A 17085-nucleotide genomic window follows, 5' to 3' on the forward strand; every position below is an offset into this window, starting at 1 on the left:
AGTTATTTTATTCTGGCTCTCTTAACCCATGCATTGCATTGAAAGGCCAAGCTCTGGCAGCAAACTCGGGCACGACACCAATACTTTCTTCGCACTTGTTTTTAAGATGTCCATGTTGGCAACCCTTCTCAGCTATTTACCTTCTACTGTACACATGCATCCTCTGTGCATTTGCATTCTCTACAATAAAGTGTCAGGAATGAGCAAGATAATGGGCCAAAACTCCCACAGCAGCGTTACTGAGCCTGAACCCATCGCTGGCCGTGGCTCCCCTGCCTCTCCACCACCTTCCTAAAGCGGATGAAGCAACTTCAGGCTTCTCAAGTGCCACAGCCAGCCCTTCATGGGCAAAACCTTTTTTGGTACCTAAAAAACCACTGAAATACTTCCTGCAAGGACACAGTTTGCATAGATGATACCAGCCCATCGTCCTCCAACTGGGATTAAGTTAATTACAAGTGAACACTCTGAAAACCCCGACTTTAAATCGTTTTCTGGTACTCATTCGTTCGCGATGCCCAGCCTTGCTTGCGCCGCCCGCCGGCCCCCGCCCAGGCTGAGGGAGCAGGGTCTCCAGTGGGGCGGGAGGGGGGGCAGCGCCGCGCCCCCCCCTCCTCCCGCCCTTTCTAAGGGCCAAAGAGGAGCGGTGGGGCCGAGTAGATGGGGGGAATGGGCTCTCTCCGGTCAGCATCGGGCCTCGCTGCCCCCTCCCTTTTTCTTTTAAGGAGTGGGCGTGAGGGAATCAGCGCCGCGCGAGCCGCGGAGCAGCAGCAGCGGCATCTGGGGAGCGGCGTGCGTGAGGCGGGGAGCGGGAAGGGGGGTGGGGGTAGCGGGGGGAAGCAGACGTGATTACTTCAGAATTTATTTAAGGACTGGTGGAAACCACTGCAGCGGCTTCCAGGGGATGTCCCCGCAGCTGCTCCCGCCCGGCCCGCGGACACGGGGCGGGGGCCTTTGCCCACGCCCAGCGCTTCCAAACGCGTAATATTAATTACACGCCCGGCCTATTCAGATTACAGCAGATTTTACCACTGCTTTGTCATGGCCGGATTACAGCAGATGATACGTTTTATTGCGCTGTATATCCGATTAGATGAGATGTACTGGCGTTCGCCTGAACTCTTTTAAGAAATAAATTACAGAATGCATCAGCCCGGAGCTCTCACGCCGCTCGCAACACAGGTATCACCGCGCCGTTAGCCAGGGCGCGGGCAGCGCACCGCCCGGGAGCCTGCGGGGAGGGCGGCCCCAGCCCCACGGAGGGGAGGGGAGGGGAGGGGGCGGCCCCAGCCCCACGCTGGGGGAGCGGAACGTGCGGTGCTGCCCCACGGTCGGGGCCGCTTCCGCCCCGCGCAGCCCGGCGCACGCGGGCCGTTGCGCGGCGCACGTGCCGTGGGGCGACCCGCCGGGGCTCTCCCGGCTCCCACGGCCGCGACTCCGCCGCCGCCCCGGCTCCCGCTCTGCGCGGCCCAGACCAGGCGCTGCCCGGTGCCCGCCACGCAGCGATGGGCTGCGGGCAGAGGATTGCCTGCTGTGCAGCAGAAAAGCGCGTTTGCGTTTGATCACGCAGGCGGGCGGGCGTGCGGACTTCAGTCACGCAGAGAGGCATAATTAGCCTGGGAGGTATGGAAGAACCAGAGAAGCCAGGTAGCGCTCGGTTAAGTTTAACCAAAGATGAGAAATAAAAAGAAAGATGCTTTCGCCCTGGCCCCTCCCCCTGTAATCTCTTGCCTCCAGCTGCAAAGATGCTGTTGCTCGAAAGGGGCTGCTGGAGCTTTAAGAGCCGCTCCCCCCTGCCCCCCCCCCGGCCCCCCCCCCCTCCGCTTCCGACAATGGTCTGAGCCGAGCTCTGCTTCCCAAAGCAAAATTTGTAATATGCCATTTTTCCCATGGATGCTTCTCCCCTTGGCTGCTGACGAAGTGACCGAAGAAAATGCTGAGGTGCCGAGCAGCCAGTCTTGCCGGAGGACGGGTGCGGGGGCTTGGGGTTCCTCGGAGCGACGCCTGTGTCACCATTGCTAGGAAGATGGTCCAGGAGTGCTCGGCTGTGTGAGTCCCCGCTCGAAGCCGGTGGAGACTGCGGTTGTTATTGATCAAGTGAAATAGCAGACGCCGAAATAAAAGCCACTAGGTACTGAACCTTCTATTTCTGAGTTAGACATTCCCTCCTTAGCCCCGATACCCTCCGGGAGGTGAGCTGCAAACGCAAAATCTTGCTGTCTGCCTCTTGTTGTAGTACTTGTGGTGGTATTATTTAAATGCGTCTCTGTAATGGGAGTTGGGGTATTTCAGACTAAAAAACGTGAAGCCAACTTCTTTTTTGTTTTGTTTTGTTTTTTTTTTTGGTGCGGTTGAGGGACCTATGAGGCCGGAGGGGTGACATAGAGAACAAATAGTTGGAATGAGTCTTTTTTCTTAAGGTACTGTGTTGATCACCCCTCCTGTGTGCAGGAAGGAGTGCGGGGTGCTTCAGTTAAAGGTGATATCATAGTTTAGTGGAGACTGGCAGGTAAAGAGTTAACTAGGAGGAGGAATATGCATGTAATGCAACTCAGACAATAGGAAGGATTTTCCTTATGGAATTACACCGTGCTGCCAAAGAGCAATCTTGCTAAGAACATCTGAAAAGACATAATTGCAGTAAGAACTGGTTTTATCAGCCACTATATCTATTTAATGATTTGCAAAAAAAAAAAAAGCTTGGAAATGCAAAATATCCAGCATGATCCAATGAAATGAGTTTTCAAGCTGATGTCACTGTGGACAGGCTGGAATGTATGGTAGTTAGATTTCTACTTCTTTTTCCTGCAGCAAAATTACAAGTAACTTGAAATGACTCCTTAACCTTGGTGTGCAAATCAAACGTCTGAGCATACTGAAAACAAGCTTTTAAAACCAGTTATGGACAGAAAGGTGAGGGAATGAAATCAGATTCACATCTTAGGTTGTAGCCTTCAAGGTGAGCAGAATGAATGCTTGTCTAAGAGCCTTTGTCAGGCAGAAGCCAAGTGGTATTCTGCCTTCTCATTCCCAGAGCTTACCCAAGTGAAAGAAGTCCAGCTGCTAAATAAATTATTCCCAGGTTACATGAGATTGCAGAGGTGTTTGTTACAGCATTCACTTTAAAAAATAAAATAATTCCAAGACTCTTGGGCAACTGAGATAACAGAAGATGCCAAATAGGGTGGGGTCTAATGAGAAGAAGGATGACAACTTTTTCATTTTCTGCCTTTATAGCGTATGTACCACAGAAATTTCAAGTAGTTTTAGAAAAAGTCAGTATCGAGGATGCACTTTCACACCTGGTCCGTACATGATCTATCTGTAGACAGAAGATAATAAAAGAGAATTGCTATCAATTTATTGGTAATGGAGTAGCCCCTGAAAAAGAGCTTTATATAACTCTTAACCAAGGGTGGGCATATCCTGTGCTGTTTATTGCAGTTTTTGTCCGTTCACTCATCTGGATCTCTAAACTGAGCTGCAGAATTCCTGATTGAGCTGATACTGAGTTCACTCTTGATGGAGACGTAATGCAGTTATTGCTGTGACAGTTTTTCATACAACCTGAAAAATATTTAGTGCAATGACACTGAACCACAGACCGTCCCCCTCATAGAACAGATCACTTCAAACAGTCGCTGCTTTTTGCCAGTTAATTGTTGTGTGTTTAGAGGGGAGACCTGTTCGTGATTTCACGTCATATTGTAGGCAATGGTCACATAAGATCCAGCGTGCTCCCTAGTCAGCCATAACATACAGTTGTGATTTTTATGCTCCTGTTTGGAGGTAGTGTAACGACAGGAGGTTGATGGCTTGCCCATGTTAGTGGCTTTTTCGACCATCTACACTGGTCCAAACCCACTGAATTCCATAATAGAATTCCCATGAATTTAGGCAGTTGTTGCATTAGGCTCCCTGCAAATGATTGGAGAAACCACTGAACTAGAAACCAATCAACCTGGAATAGATTTTGCAGGAGATGGTGTAGTAGATACGTGATGGATAAGGAAGAGAATGTATTTAGAGAACTTTTAACGCGCTGCTTCACAGGTGCCATTGTGTATGGCCAATGGTACCCCAGCATGTCAGGTCTGGAACTACTATTAAAATAAGTGCTGAGGCTTTGCTTCACATTAGAAGATTTCTAAAGTTATTACATTGCCTAAAAGTCTTTTTCTATGGAGCGTGTATATGCTACATGGATTTTAAGGGAAGCAGTAATCTGTCAGTATCCTGCTCCCCCTTCAGAACCTGTCGGAGGGTTTGGGATAGCCGTAAGGTGCTACGCAAGTTCAGTATGCAGTGCAGTCCTTGGGAGGTTTGGGCACTTTGTGTGCTCCCTGAGCGGGGGAATTTTAATGTCTGCTCTGTGGCTCCTGATGAATCTAGGAAACAGTGTTAGTGTATTAACAGTAAAATGCTGGAGACTTAAAGTAAATGCATATTGCATTGAGGGATTGCTTCACTTATGTTCCGAATACTGGGTAAAGTGGTAAACTATTTACTGCAGAGATACTAAGTTCGGTATCAATGGAGCATCTGTTTTTCTTTTTAAAGAAAGAGAAACACGTTTTAAAAGTCTCATTTTTGTTGACTTAGATCAGTCAAGCATAGTATTACTACAGGGCAAGTCAGCCTTTTTCTGGTAAAGGAGCACTAAATTTCTTTTTTTTTTTTCCTTTGAGTGAAGAGGTATATAATGCATGTTTAGATGTTAACGAAGCATATGTCAACTTGTCAAGCCCTTTCCCTCCCCTCCTTCCTCTTCTTTGCAGTTCTGGCTGCATGGGAAGTATTGCACAGAACAGTGTGCATGAAGGCTTATTTGTTTTCATGCACCTCTATGGGCTTGAAGATATGGGACAGAAGTGTTTAATCCACCATTTGTAGTTCCTAATACACACTGAAGGAAACTCCAGCTCCCTCAATGTTCTTTCTTGGGTGTCTGTGTTCCCTCATATGTGCCTTCAGCCATATCTTGACAGAGCCAGATAGCTGCCCCTTGGTAGTGGGCTGCTGCTACTGTAATTATCTGGCTTGTTCCTCACCTGCTCCTGAGGAACAGGGTGGTTAATGAAGGTCTTCATTATCTTTTCCCACTCTTCTTCCATTCCTCCCCCAACTCCATTTCTGACTCAGTCTTCTGGGGGCAACAGCCTGCAGTTCTCCTCTAGTAGCGCAAAGAGCTGCGTGAACTGGCTAGATGCAGGGTTGGGCACCCCTGGTGTAAGTCAGTAGGATTTGAGGTATCAAATTAGGAAACCAAGTTGCATGCCCAAAGTAGTCCTTCTTCATCTTTTTCTCCTTTTTTTCATGTGACTGGAGTCTTGGTACCGAAATCCTTAGTAAATTACTTCAGTGGGATTTTACTCAGATTCTGCAAAGCTGAATCCTGATGGCCGGTTACAGATTTCTGAGTTTATTCCATTCAGCACCATGCATCTTTCATTTGGGAAGAAAGCAAGTCTGTGTTTCTTGGTTCTTGGGTTTGTTTGTGGGTTTGTTTGTTTGCTTATTTTTTGAGAGAGTGGTGTTAGGAAAACTTTTTATTTTTTCCTGATGAGGATATGATGTATTCCTATTTTTATTTCTCATTAATGGCATACTCAGAAAAATTCCTAAATGTACCAAACACATCATGCCTTTATGTAAACATTGTCTTGGTAACTGATTGTGACCTTGAATAGGAACAACTTCAGTGGTGGAATTTTGGGGAATAATATTTGGTTTTATTTACTGTTTTTTTCTCTTGTGATTCTAGAAGGAACATAGACCACTTAACTACTGTCATACGTACATATATGTTCCCTTGCCAAGCTAGGCTTCAACAGTTTTTCAATCTTTATTAAAAAAATATTTTTCCATTATTTGCTTTACTGTGATTCACGGGTTAGGTGAAAAAATGTAAAGCATTAAAATCTTCCTTCAAACCTTTCTTTTGTTTAACCCATTCAAATGAGAAGTAAAGCCAGAAAATAAGAAAAGCCATAGAAGTTAAATGACAAGACTTTTCAAACTTTTAAATTTAAAATGTTCTGAGACATGGCATTTTATAATCCAATATAATATTTCTGGGTGGGTATTTTTTGTGTGTGAAAATTTTCTGTCAAAGAGTAATCGCTTACATTTCCAAAAATAAGCACAGATTTTTGTTTACAATTTGGATGTCTAAAATGTACGTGTTCATTTCCCATTATCATGTGGTTGTGTTTTCGGATTTCTCTGCTCTGGAGGTTTTTTTGGGCTGTTTGTTTCCTTTTTTGAAGCATCACTCAGAAATTGTGACATTCAGTGTAAATAGCAGTATCTGAAAATGTGGCCATACTTGTAATCAAGCATTACTGAGGTTTATTTTTTATTTTTCAATAACTATTTTATTTACTTTTTTTAGAGGTCTCCCAAGTGTATAGAGCCCCAAATTCTCCATGAGGCAGGCCAACCTAATAAAATCAACTTTTTTTTTGTATGAATGCAATGAGATGAGCCACCATTTGGGGGTTTAGTCTTCTTTTTTTTAATTCATATTTCCCTGCAGCCTTATTTAAATGTATATTAAATTTCATGATCTCTATGGTAAATGAGTGAATTCTTTGAACTTAAAGCTATCTCCAGGCACATGGAATTACTCAGTGTGGAAGGAACCTTTGGAGCTCATCTGCGCCAACGCCTTGCCCAGTGCGGGGCCAACTTCAAAATAAGGTCAGGTTGTTCAGTGGTGGAGATTCTTCTTCTGAAAAAGCAGATTCAGTGATCATTGTACATTTCTGAAATTTAAGGCAGATATTTATATACTCCAATTTTGCTTATACTTCATCACATTGTATGAAAATTGTAGGAGAAGTTACTGTACTGTTAAGAGTTGTGGCAATGCAAGTTTGTTCTAAGCTTCAGATGCTTCACACACGTTGCTTCTCTTTGCTCATCCCTCCTTTACTATTACTGTCAGCTCTCAATTCTTTTTCCCTTACAGGGCTCATCAAAGATACGTAACTCTAATTGCCTTGTAGTAGTTGATAGGAATGTATTGAAATTGAGTGGAAAGGAGTACTACCTTGGGATAACAAAAACCTTCACATCAGGGCTTATATGTGCAGCCCAACTGGAGAGATTAAAATATAGGCACAGATTTGATGAACATACTTTTGCGTCTGAATTTCAGTGTGCACATGGAGTTGGATGAGGAACTACTTATGAGACTGTATAGATCCAGTTCAGAGGAGTTAGGGGGCTGGGAAGTGTCATCCTGATCTTTGATCTTTCGGGGTTGTCTTGGTTATAGAGTTATATACAGTCAGTTGTACGACGGGAGCAGGATCTCCAGTCACTGGCTGATAACCACAGTTAGTAAACATGGAGTATCCAGATATCAGTTTGTGACTGTATTTAGTCTATCCAAAAGTTATGGTTTAGAAAATCAAGTCCTGTGAGCCTAAACAGTCTTTGAAGCAGCTAGAGAACAGGATGAAAAGGAAGTTTAAAGATGGTCTGTTATTTATCCTGCTAAGTTCTGTTCTAAGTAGAATTGATATCTACATGAATTAATAAAAACTGTATACTTGTGGCAAATATCAGCCCCATATGCATGGACTTGTTATTCCTGAACTCCATGTATATCCAGTAAGTCCAGGATGTATCTATCTATATGAAAATTGATTCACATGTATATAGTGAAATGCATCTGAGATGTATAAAAATGTCTGTAAACTCACAGATCAGCCACAAAATCCATGTGGCATGGTAGGTGTAAAATATAATAGAAGTGGGCCTGCAGCATTAAACGTGGCTGTGTCTCCCCTAGAAGTACAGTTTAAAGAGGCATATATTTTTCACAGAAAGAATTACTAATTCTGGTTATTTTACTAGAGAGACATCTTTAAGTGTTTAATGGTTGAAATCCTTCCTGTATGAAATATACTTTAGCTTAACACAGATTTATGGTCTGTGATTAGTGGGTCAAGAGTAGGTAGTTACAGTGATTCCTTCTGATTTCAGTGTATGAAATATTTCAGTTGATTTCTATTATGAAACCAGAGTAAAAATTGTTGGGGTTTGAACATTTTTTTAATCCCCAAAATTAGCTTTAAAATTCAAAGTTACAGAGAAGGAAAATCAGAAGTTGCTTTCTTCCCCCATTGGAAATTTAAAAATTACTCAGGGTATGACCCCGTTAGAACTCAGACCTAACTGTTCATAAACATACTATTTTTATTTTATATTTTAAGGTGAATCCCTCAGTTGTTTCCATCTGCATTGGGTTGGCTTGGATCTTTAGGTGCTTTTGGTGTGTGCAAAGTAGCTTCCTTTCAGCTATAATTAAACTGGAAGCTTGCTCTTAAATCTAATGTCCTGACCCCATGTGTGAACCGCATCATCATGTGGTTAACCAAGGGTTGTCTAATACATGCACACCATCAGAATGCTCTGGAAACTTCAAGAACTCTTGTAATTCCCTGACATGAGTCACTTGCTATATAAAGAACCGTATGCCTGTGTATCCTCCTATTTGTCCTCAGCTGCCAATCTACTGCTAAATTGTGATTGTTTGCTGATTGTGTCTGTTTGCTGATTCTTCTTCTATTTACTTCCGTTGAAGTCCTTTCTCTGCTTTACCTGCCTTAGCTTTTGTTACAGCCCTCTTGATGAAACTCCCTTTTCTTTTTTCCTTTTTTCTTCTTCCTTTTAAAATTCCTCAAATATTATCAGTATTTTGATTCCTTCCTGCTATCAAGCAGAAAATTCATAAAGGGTGCAATAAGGTCCTGGGAAAGTGGCTTTGTTCTTGAACATGTGCTGGAAGAAGGCCAGCATTTCTTGGGAACAGTGTTAAATGGTGGCAGCCTCAGGACATTGAAAACACCCCATCTGCTGGCAGGTGTAAATGGAATAAATACCAGGTAAAATTAAAAAAAAAAAAAAAAAAGAAAAAAGGAAGAAGAATGCTTTTCTAAAGGTACGAAGACAAATCATAACAGCATGGCATATATGTCTTCCACAAAGAGGTCCAAGAAATCCTTATTTGGGAACCCCAGAGTAAACCAGCAGTTGTTTGAAATGGTGTTCCTTTTTTCTCGGTTGATGACCCAGGAACATCCTGAGAAGCCAGCTTCCCTTCAGAGTTCTTCTGGGGTCCTTGTTGGCTCCCACAAATGACCCGTATGTGGACATGGCCCAGGATTCCCCTTTCCTCTGCTCCTCACTGTTGCAAGTATCAATACATCCCTTTCTGGCATGTCCTACCAGCACTTCTGATCTGGCCCGGGTTAGCATACTGCTCTTCTATATTTGTCTCTAAGCTGAGGATGGGGAAAGGGAGAGGATGCATGTGGTTCCAACAGAATAATGGCATTGATCTCTGAACTGCCAGAAAGCAATGTCCATCGCCAGTCTGACTGCAAGAACAGCTGTACCTTTTAAACATTCTCCTGGGGCGGTGAGCTGTGGAGAAAACTTCCAAATAGCGACTGCCTACCTGTTCCCTGCCTTCTCTGCAGTCTTACTTATAGGCCAAAATTTTACTTGAGTCATGCCAGGATAACACAGCCCAGGCTTTCAAACTTAGCACACTGTGTGGTCCACTCCCCATTCTGAATGCCCCAGCTCAGAGGGGGAAGATATGGTAATAGTGCCATGAGCATTCAACCCATTGTTGCCCAATAACCACTTAAATATATGGCTTCCCACATCCCCATAATGACTACAGGATGAGATTTTCTATCTAGTTTGAATACAAGGTGTTAAGGTAGCAACAGCTGTCTGCACAGGGGTTTCCCTACCTGCTCCTACACGCATACCAGCATGCATGAAAAATTGCACCACTCTCACTCTGCCACTGCATGCGAGCAGTGGTGGTGTACACTGTGCTGTTCAGACCATAAACTTGATCTGCACGTGCAGGACATTGGAGGTAATTTCTTGAACGATGAAGGTTCACTAGTGAAAATATCCTGGGGAAGAAGCGTGCCCCATGAAATGTTGATGATCATGAGGCAGGAAAGGTTCGGTGACGATCTGAATTGTTTTCTTTGATCTTGAAGAATAGTCAGCAAGAGACCTTGGCCTCTGGCCACCTGCTGCATACTGAAAAGTTATGGTTAAACTGAGCAAGTGGCAGACGGCCTTGGGTGTTTTAATTATCCCTTTGCTCACTGCGGGCTTGACCATCCCAAACTGGTTAGCACAGGTGTGACCTGGGTGGAGCCACTCCCCAGAGTGATGGCTGCTTTGAGTTAAATGCACTCCCACAGCACTGTGAGAGGACTGTGGAGGCAAGACAGTGGCTCCCTTCTGCTGGTACCCCCACATCTCAAGATACCTGTTGACAGTGGACAAAGCGGTTACATCAGCAAGAACTCCCCAAAAACTGTTCTGCCTTTGCAGGGACATTGACATGTAGGAGGATGGGTACTAGTTTATTCAAACTGTACTTCTGCTGGTGCAGCTGCAGAGTTCAGTCACTCCCCATCTATGGTGCCTCACAGTACACGCTGTCCATACTCAGAAGAGGAAGTGGTAGGCCCCACTTGAACTTGAAGTTTTTTACGGCAACGGAGGCACTGGTGTATTAATGTCATGTCAACGAAAGGACATTGTGGTGTTTCCTAGTGGATCCTATGGTTTAGAAGAGGCAAAGGTTTCTGGAATAGAAAGTTTTGAACCTCATGAGTAATGGAGATATGCAGCATTGAATCAGATAATCCTGAGTAAATATAGCTGACCTAAATATATTGGAGATGTGAGGAACTTTTCAGTATCCATCACTTCAAGCTATTAACTGCTTCTCTTGCACCTAGTTAATTACCTAGTGGATAATAGCCACAAACAACTGGCTGTTAGCCAGGTTGCCAAATATGCAAACCTTGCCTCCAGTCCAGACAGTTTAAAACCAGGATCAAGACCTACCTGAAACCTCAGTAGTGATGCTACTGGCTATGAAAGCTACGCAGTTGTAGCTGGTAATTCATGCTGAAATACCAGTGTTTGGTACTAATTCTGATAGTTATCACATCTGCTGAAAAAGAATACTAAATTCTGCCTGAATGTTCAGAATATGATCAAGGCCAGCTAGTCTTAGCGAAGCTATGTCATTTTCCCAGTAAATCTTAGCGGCAAGCAGTGTTAGCACAAGGATTGGTAGGAGGAGTTGGTTTTAATAAATTAAGTACAGGTGTCTTAGCTCTTCTTTTCCCTGGTGTATGGCCTGTCTTTAAGTTACATTCTGTAAGAGCTAGATCTTCTATTTTTCATAAATTCCACTTTCTCAGGTTCTGTTTTCCTACTTTGGAAAGCAGACCAGATTTAAGAATATGTAGAGCTAATCTATCATACTATTGAGACTGAAATGCTGAGAATGTTACACAATGGCACATTTAACAGTGGAAGTGTGTCAACCACATATATTGTGGACAAAGTTCATGTGCAGAAGGTCCACAGCAAAATCCTGGGTAAAATATTTTAACCTCCAGTAGATGAACCAAAAGCACCTTGATCCCACTTGCTAAGATAAAACCCTTCTAATAGTTACTGCAATAAGAATTTCCAGAAATGAAACCTGAACTATGTAGAAAGTTATGTCTGCTGTGCTTCTTCAGTCACACCAGAAAAACAATTTCTGATTCTTTGGGTGATTTACTCTGGGTAGATACCATCTATTATTAACCCAGTCTTTTTATTAAAAAAAAGAACCCTGAGCTTTAGACCTGTCGTATCTTTTTTTTTTTTCTTTTCCATCTGCTTAACCCAGTATCTCATAGCATAAGCTTCCCCCCATACACAAACTGACGTTTTGAGATTTACATAAGAAGCTTTAAAATTGAAGAGTGAGACTAGGTGGTATTATTTGCTCTGCTCAAGACTGTTTTTAGGAAACAACAGTGATTCTGTCCCTGGTAATTCAGTTTGCACAAGATATCACAGGGATGGTAATTAGCAGCGAGTTTCTAGTTCTTGACCTCTCACTGAACGAGCTCACTGGAGAATAATTTCCCCTGAGGGTGGGAATAACTAGATAGAAAAATAGATTAACCTGGCATTGTTAAGGCAGCATGATACTGGATCAATGGTTAGCCTGAGCTGTACTGTAGAAATGCCTAAAGCAGGACAAAATCTGGCAATTAATGGCAGCTATTGGCATCAATACCAACAATTCAACAATGACATTAAGTAAGAGAGGGGAGAAAATCAATGATGAAGGAGACTACAGTTGCAGAGGAAGTATCTTCTGTCATTTTTAAGAGCATTATTTGCAAAACTATTAATAATTTAAAATATTCTGTTACCCTCCATCTCCTTCCAGTCATTCTTCTCTCAGTTTAGGAAGCACATTCAAAGTCTTTGCTGTGTGGAATTAGTCACTGTATTTAATCCCTGTCTATCGACCATCTGATTAACATTGAAAGTGCAAAGTTGAAAGAGGGAACAATGCAATAATCTACTAACTGTGTCCATGTGACAGAGTTAATTCCTGTTATGAAATCCCCTCAGTTGTTTTTCTACTGAAGAGCTTTTCCTCCATTTGTGTTTTTTTTTTTTTAAAGAAATGATGTGTGAAGTGATGCCAACGATAAACGAGGACACCCCGATGAGTCAACGGGGGTCCCAAAGCAGCGGCTCAGACTCGGATTCTCACTTTGAGCAGCTGATGGTGAACATGCTGGATGAAAGGGACCGTCTCCTTGATACTCTTCGGGAGACACAGGAAAGCTTGTCACTTGCACAGCAACGCCTACAGGATGTCATCTATGACAGAGACTCCCTCCAGCGACAGCTTAACTCAGCACTGCCTCAGGTATGTAGCTTATAAAGATATTTTTTTTAGGTTCACCAATTTTCTGCGTAATGCCACTTATTTTAACCCTAATCAGTGTTTATTCCTTGAAGCTCAAATTCTGCTCCCATTGAGGTTGGCTGCAGAACTCCTATCAATTTAATAGTATCTGGTTTGACCTCTTTGGGACCTGTAATGCTGTTGACTTCAAGGAGAGCAAGGTGAAGGCCTGTAGCTACTGGTTCTTTTGGCTGTTGCTCTAGCATTTACAACAGATGAGGGATCATTTAAATTAAAAATCTAATGGTGGGAGTGAAGAAAAAAGAATGAGGATGTTTCCTACAGACTCTATTCCAGATAAGAGTTTCTAAATAGCGTTGCAACAAATAAAATTGGCGTATGTGGGTTAAATAATGAACTACACACAAACCCAAAAGCAACTGATATCTTAATATTTTTATTGATTTTAAAAATAAATATATAAATTTCATTATATAAAATTACTTTAGCCTTTTTAGGAACTGAAGAATGCATTAATTTTGTTAAAATAGCAATATAATATATTTCAAAAGTCTGTATCAATATAACATTGATTTTCAGTGTACTAGAATTAAAAGCAAAGAAACACCTTAGTACAGCCTGTATATCTGGCCAGAGATTTGAAATATACCATGAGTCAGAACGCAGTTTTTCTCCATGTTATTTTCTTTGCTTCTCCCAGCTGTCACTTGCAAGAGAATTTGACTGTAAGCATGAGTGCCTGGGCATACTCACCTGGGCAAAGTTGTGTACCTATTAGACAGTGGCTAGAGAGGAAGCAAGATTCAGCTGTGTGACTGGAAGAAGGAGGTGGTAAGGTTGAATTAAATCAGTGAGAAAGTTCTTAAAGGCAGAAAAGAAGAAAGGCATCCACTGGAGTAGGGACCAGAAGCAGATGCTTAAGGGCTAACCCCAGCAGGTTTATAGGAATATCTTGGGATAGGGTGGAAAAAGAGAGAGAGACTGTCATCGTTTGAAGAATAGCATTAGCAGCTTCAGCATTAACTCCAGGCAATAAGAATGACTGCACTTGGCTTGGGTCAAACAAAAAGGAGTAGCAATGATCTGGATATACAGTAAAATCAAGGGTTATTTTCGTTTTTCTCTAGTTTGTGGGCAGTTGAGCTTCCTTTCCGCTGCTGTGTCTTCATAGGAGAGTGTAAAAGAATAAGTGAAGGACAGCATAGATCCTTTATTCAAAGATTTATTGCTAGGAATCTGAAGAGGGGAGGTTCTGCATCTGGGAACCCCCATTTGGTGTGCCGCTTAGTACACAGGCACTCTCCACTCAGCCCATCGTGAGGTATTTCTACTGTGCACTAGCAGGTCTCTAAGCCTTAATGTTTCTGTGTCTCATGTAAGCAAAACTCCTGCTAAAATGCAGTCTAACTAAGGAAAATAACATTCAGCATAAATGTGATACAATGTGTAAGCAATTGCATTCTGTAGAAATCTGTTTCTATAAGTACATATCACTGGCCTAATGATATAACATTCTGGTAATACAGCCTTCCAAGAAAATAACTTCCATATGACTGCCATACTATTTAGCTTCGTTTCTGGACTTGAGATATTCTTCATAATATTTTTATAATTTTCTTTTTTGTTTATAGTTTTATGAATGGCAAGCTTGCATTGCTAGCTGCCTGACGTAGTCCTGTGACAAAATGCTACCCAGTACTTTTATCGTGGCAGGGAAGAATTCTGTGCTCACTCAGTTTAAGAGAAGAATCCGTAAATATACAATAACTGTAGGATTATTATTATTTAGTTGTAAGGTGACATCTACTGAGTCTTGCTTTATCAGCATATATTTCTTTTAGCTCTTGATTTCTTGGCTGGTTTTCAAAATTCAATTATTTCTTAGAATTTACATAGTGCTTTGCATGTAGGAAGTGTGTATTGACACAGTTAGATTCCAAAGCATTTTTGTTAGGACACTGATTCTGTTTCTTGTCTTAAACAGTTAAACACATGATCTGTAAAAATCATTGCACTTTTCATAAGTAGAATCTGAAAAAAAAGAACCCGCGTGAAAACTGGGGTAATGAATGACCCATTGAAAAATCTTGTCTGATTGGAAATAGGAAAAATTAATAACATTATGAAGCTTGAGATATTAGTTAATGCTGTTACAGCTACAGCTGTTAATGCTGTAATCAAAATGCAAAGTATGACTGTAGATGGCTCTAAGTTTTTATACTGATCTATACTGCAACAGAACAATGTATAGAGTTAACTACATCTTTCAAATTTGAGTTACAGAACTATACTTGTCTTAATTGTTATCATTGAAGTAATTTTTATTTCCATTAGATTAGCAGTCTTAACTTTGTGAACATCTATGTTTAACTGAACAGCTATGTTTAAGGAAGGAGGAAGAAAGTAAGCAGGCAATTACAGACTGGTTAGACTAAATGTAATAATAGAGAAGACTTGAAAACTTATTTTGGAGGAAAAACTAATAGTAAGTCAAAAAGTTAAAAATATGACAAGGGCTTACCAAAATAATCTTTGTACAGAATAAGTCAACATCACTTTTTGGTACCAGAATTGTTAGACTAGTGAACTGTGATATGATAGATGGGAAGTGAGTAAGAAAAAGTAAGATAATTAGTAAGGTAAGTAATAGAGAGGAAAAATTTTCACTTGCAGTAGATGTTGACAGGGTGGAAGGAGGCTAGTTGTAGCAGTTCATTAAGAACGTATTTTGGGATCAATTTTTGTGAATTTGAGCACAAGAAGAAGGAGCATACTAGTGGAAATTTTAGACAATACAAAACTGAGTTGAACAATCAACTAAGGGAATCAGTATGATATTACACAAGAACAGGAGCAACAGGGGTGAGATGATACTGCATGGTACAAAGATGAGGACCCTGTATCTACCAGATAATAAAAAAAAATTATGTTCTGACCTTTTAGGTAGTAGTAGCAGAGAGGAAAATATACGTTATAGAACAGTCATAGGCAGTAAATGGGAGGTGAGTGTAAAAAAGGCGAATATAATTTTGAAATGTATTATGTAAGAGATTTCTATTAGAAATAGGTAAGTATTAATACAGTTAAACCAAGAGGTTGTTTGAACCTTGTTGTCTGGGTTTTGGGTCAGTAGTGATTGAGAGCCAACCTCAAGTTGGAAGAGGTTCAGAAAAGGACTGCTAGAGCAGAGGCAATAACATCTTCTGCATGAAAGGACTAGTTGAAGTTTTCTTGCTTCTGGGGAAACTGAGTTGAGAGGGAATACGAGTGAGTTCATAAATTTTCTCAGAGAGGTAGGAAGATGGAGTGATTAGGTAAAGATGAAAAAAGTGGAAGGGAATGACATTCAGGATCCACCTTTTTTAGACAAACGCAGGGTGGAAACCCGCAATTGTTTTCAAGATGAAGCTGATGTGAAAGCCATTATGTACCATAGTACCTTCGGTTAACCTCTGAACTTGACCCAGAACACCCCTACCTGTTCTTTATTTCAGACTTTACTGCAGAGGGATTCCCCTTTGTGTTGGATCATTCACACAAAGAATAAAACATGAGTCTGAATATTTTCACTAAAACTATTAGAATTACGTGGTACTACAGTTAAGTTGAGAAGTGTTCTGTGCATAATAGGTCTTCCGATATTAAGAATCTAGTTCTCAAGTGGTCTTGTTTATTCTTCCCAAAGCTGCCTGTTGACAGTGGAAGCCCGTAAGGAAAGTGCATTTGGGTCTGCACCTCACGTTCCCTTATGACAGGAATTTACTGTATTTAGGTCATGACTCTTGAGTTCAGCAAAAAAATAATAATTGCTAAGTACAATACTCTACTGTAATGGGGAAGCATACTTAACAGTATGTTTTTATTTTGCTGGAGTAAAATTAGGTCTTTTTCCGTAGCATAAAAGAGTGCTCTACTAAGGAGGTTGGTAACTGTCGTCAGAAACTGTAAGCCCAGTTTTCAGTGGTAGAAAGAGGGAAATGTTTAGTTACAACTTTCTCAAGCAAATTTCACCATAATCTTCTCTAGGCTAAATTGTCTAGAAAATGTTACCTGCATTAGTTGCCTTTTAAATAAACACTGAAAAAATACAGTTTATTTCATTGTAAGACTTATACTGAATCATAAGAGTCATAAGAGGTATAATAATTACAAATGTGCTCTGATAAACAATGCTGAACTAGGCTTGCTTTGTGGCTGTTTTATTGTTTCTTTTAGTCTTTGAAAAATAAGTTTCAAGGTATGTAAGATGCTGAGCTATTATTTATATGAAGATGTTCATAGGTCATCACTCTTGAACC

General features: G+C 41.5%; 1 protein-coding gene across 3 annotated transcripts in view; it reads left to right on the forward strand.

The window, feature by feature from the left end:
* The first annotated feature begins 1833 nt into the window (after window positions 1-1833).
* Window positions 1834-17085, forward strand: part of PPFIA2 (PPFI scaffold protein A2) — a 344808-nt gene continuing 329556 nt past the window's right edge. For all 3 annotated transcript variants that reach the window (XM_075080712.1, XM_075080714.1, XM_075080713.1), the window contains exons 1-2: window positions 1834-2131; window positions 12537-12787. In XM_075080712.1, coding sequence (XP_074936813.1) covers window positions 12539-12787 — 249 coding nt within the window. In that variant the 5' untranslated portion in view covers window positions 1834-2131; window positions 12537-12538. The remainder of the gene's footprint in view (window positions 2132-12536; window positions 12788-17085) is intronic.

This window comes from Phalacrocorax aristotelis, chromosome 1 (assembly GCF_949628215.1).
Source record: "Phalacrocorax aristotelis chromosome 1, bGulAri2.1, whole genome shotgun sequence".
In the NCBI taxonomy this organism is placed as follows: Eukaryota; Metazoa; Chordata; class Aves; order Suliformes; family Phalacrocoracidae; genus Phalacrocorax; species Phalacrocorax aristotelis.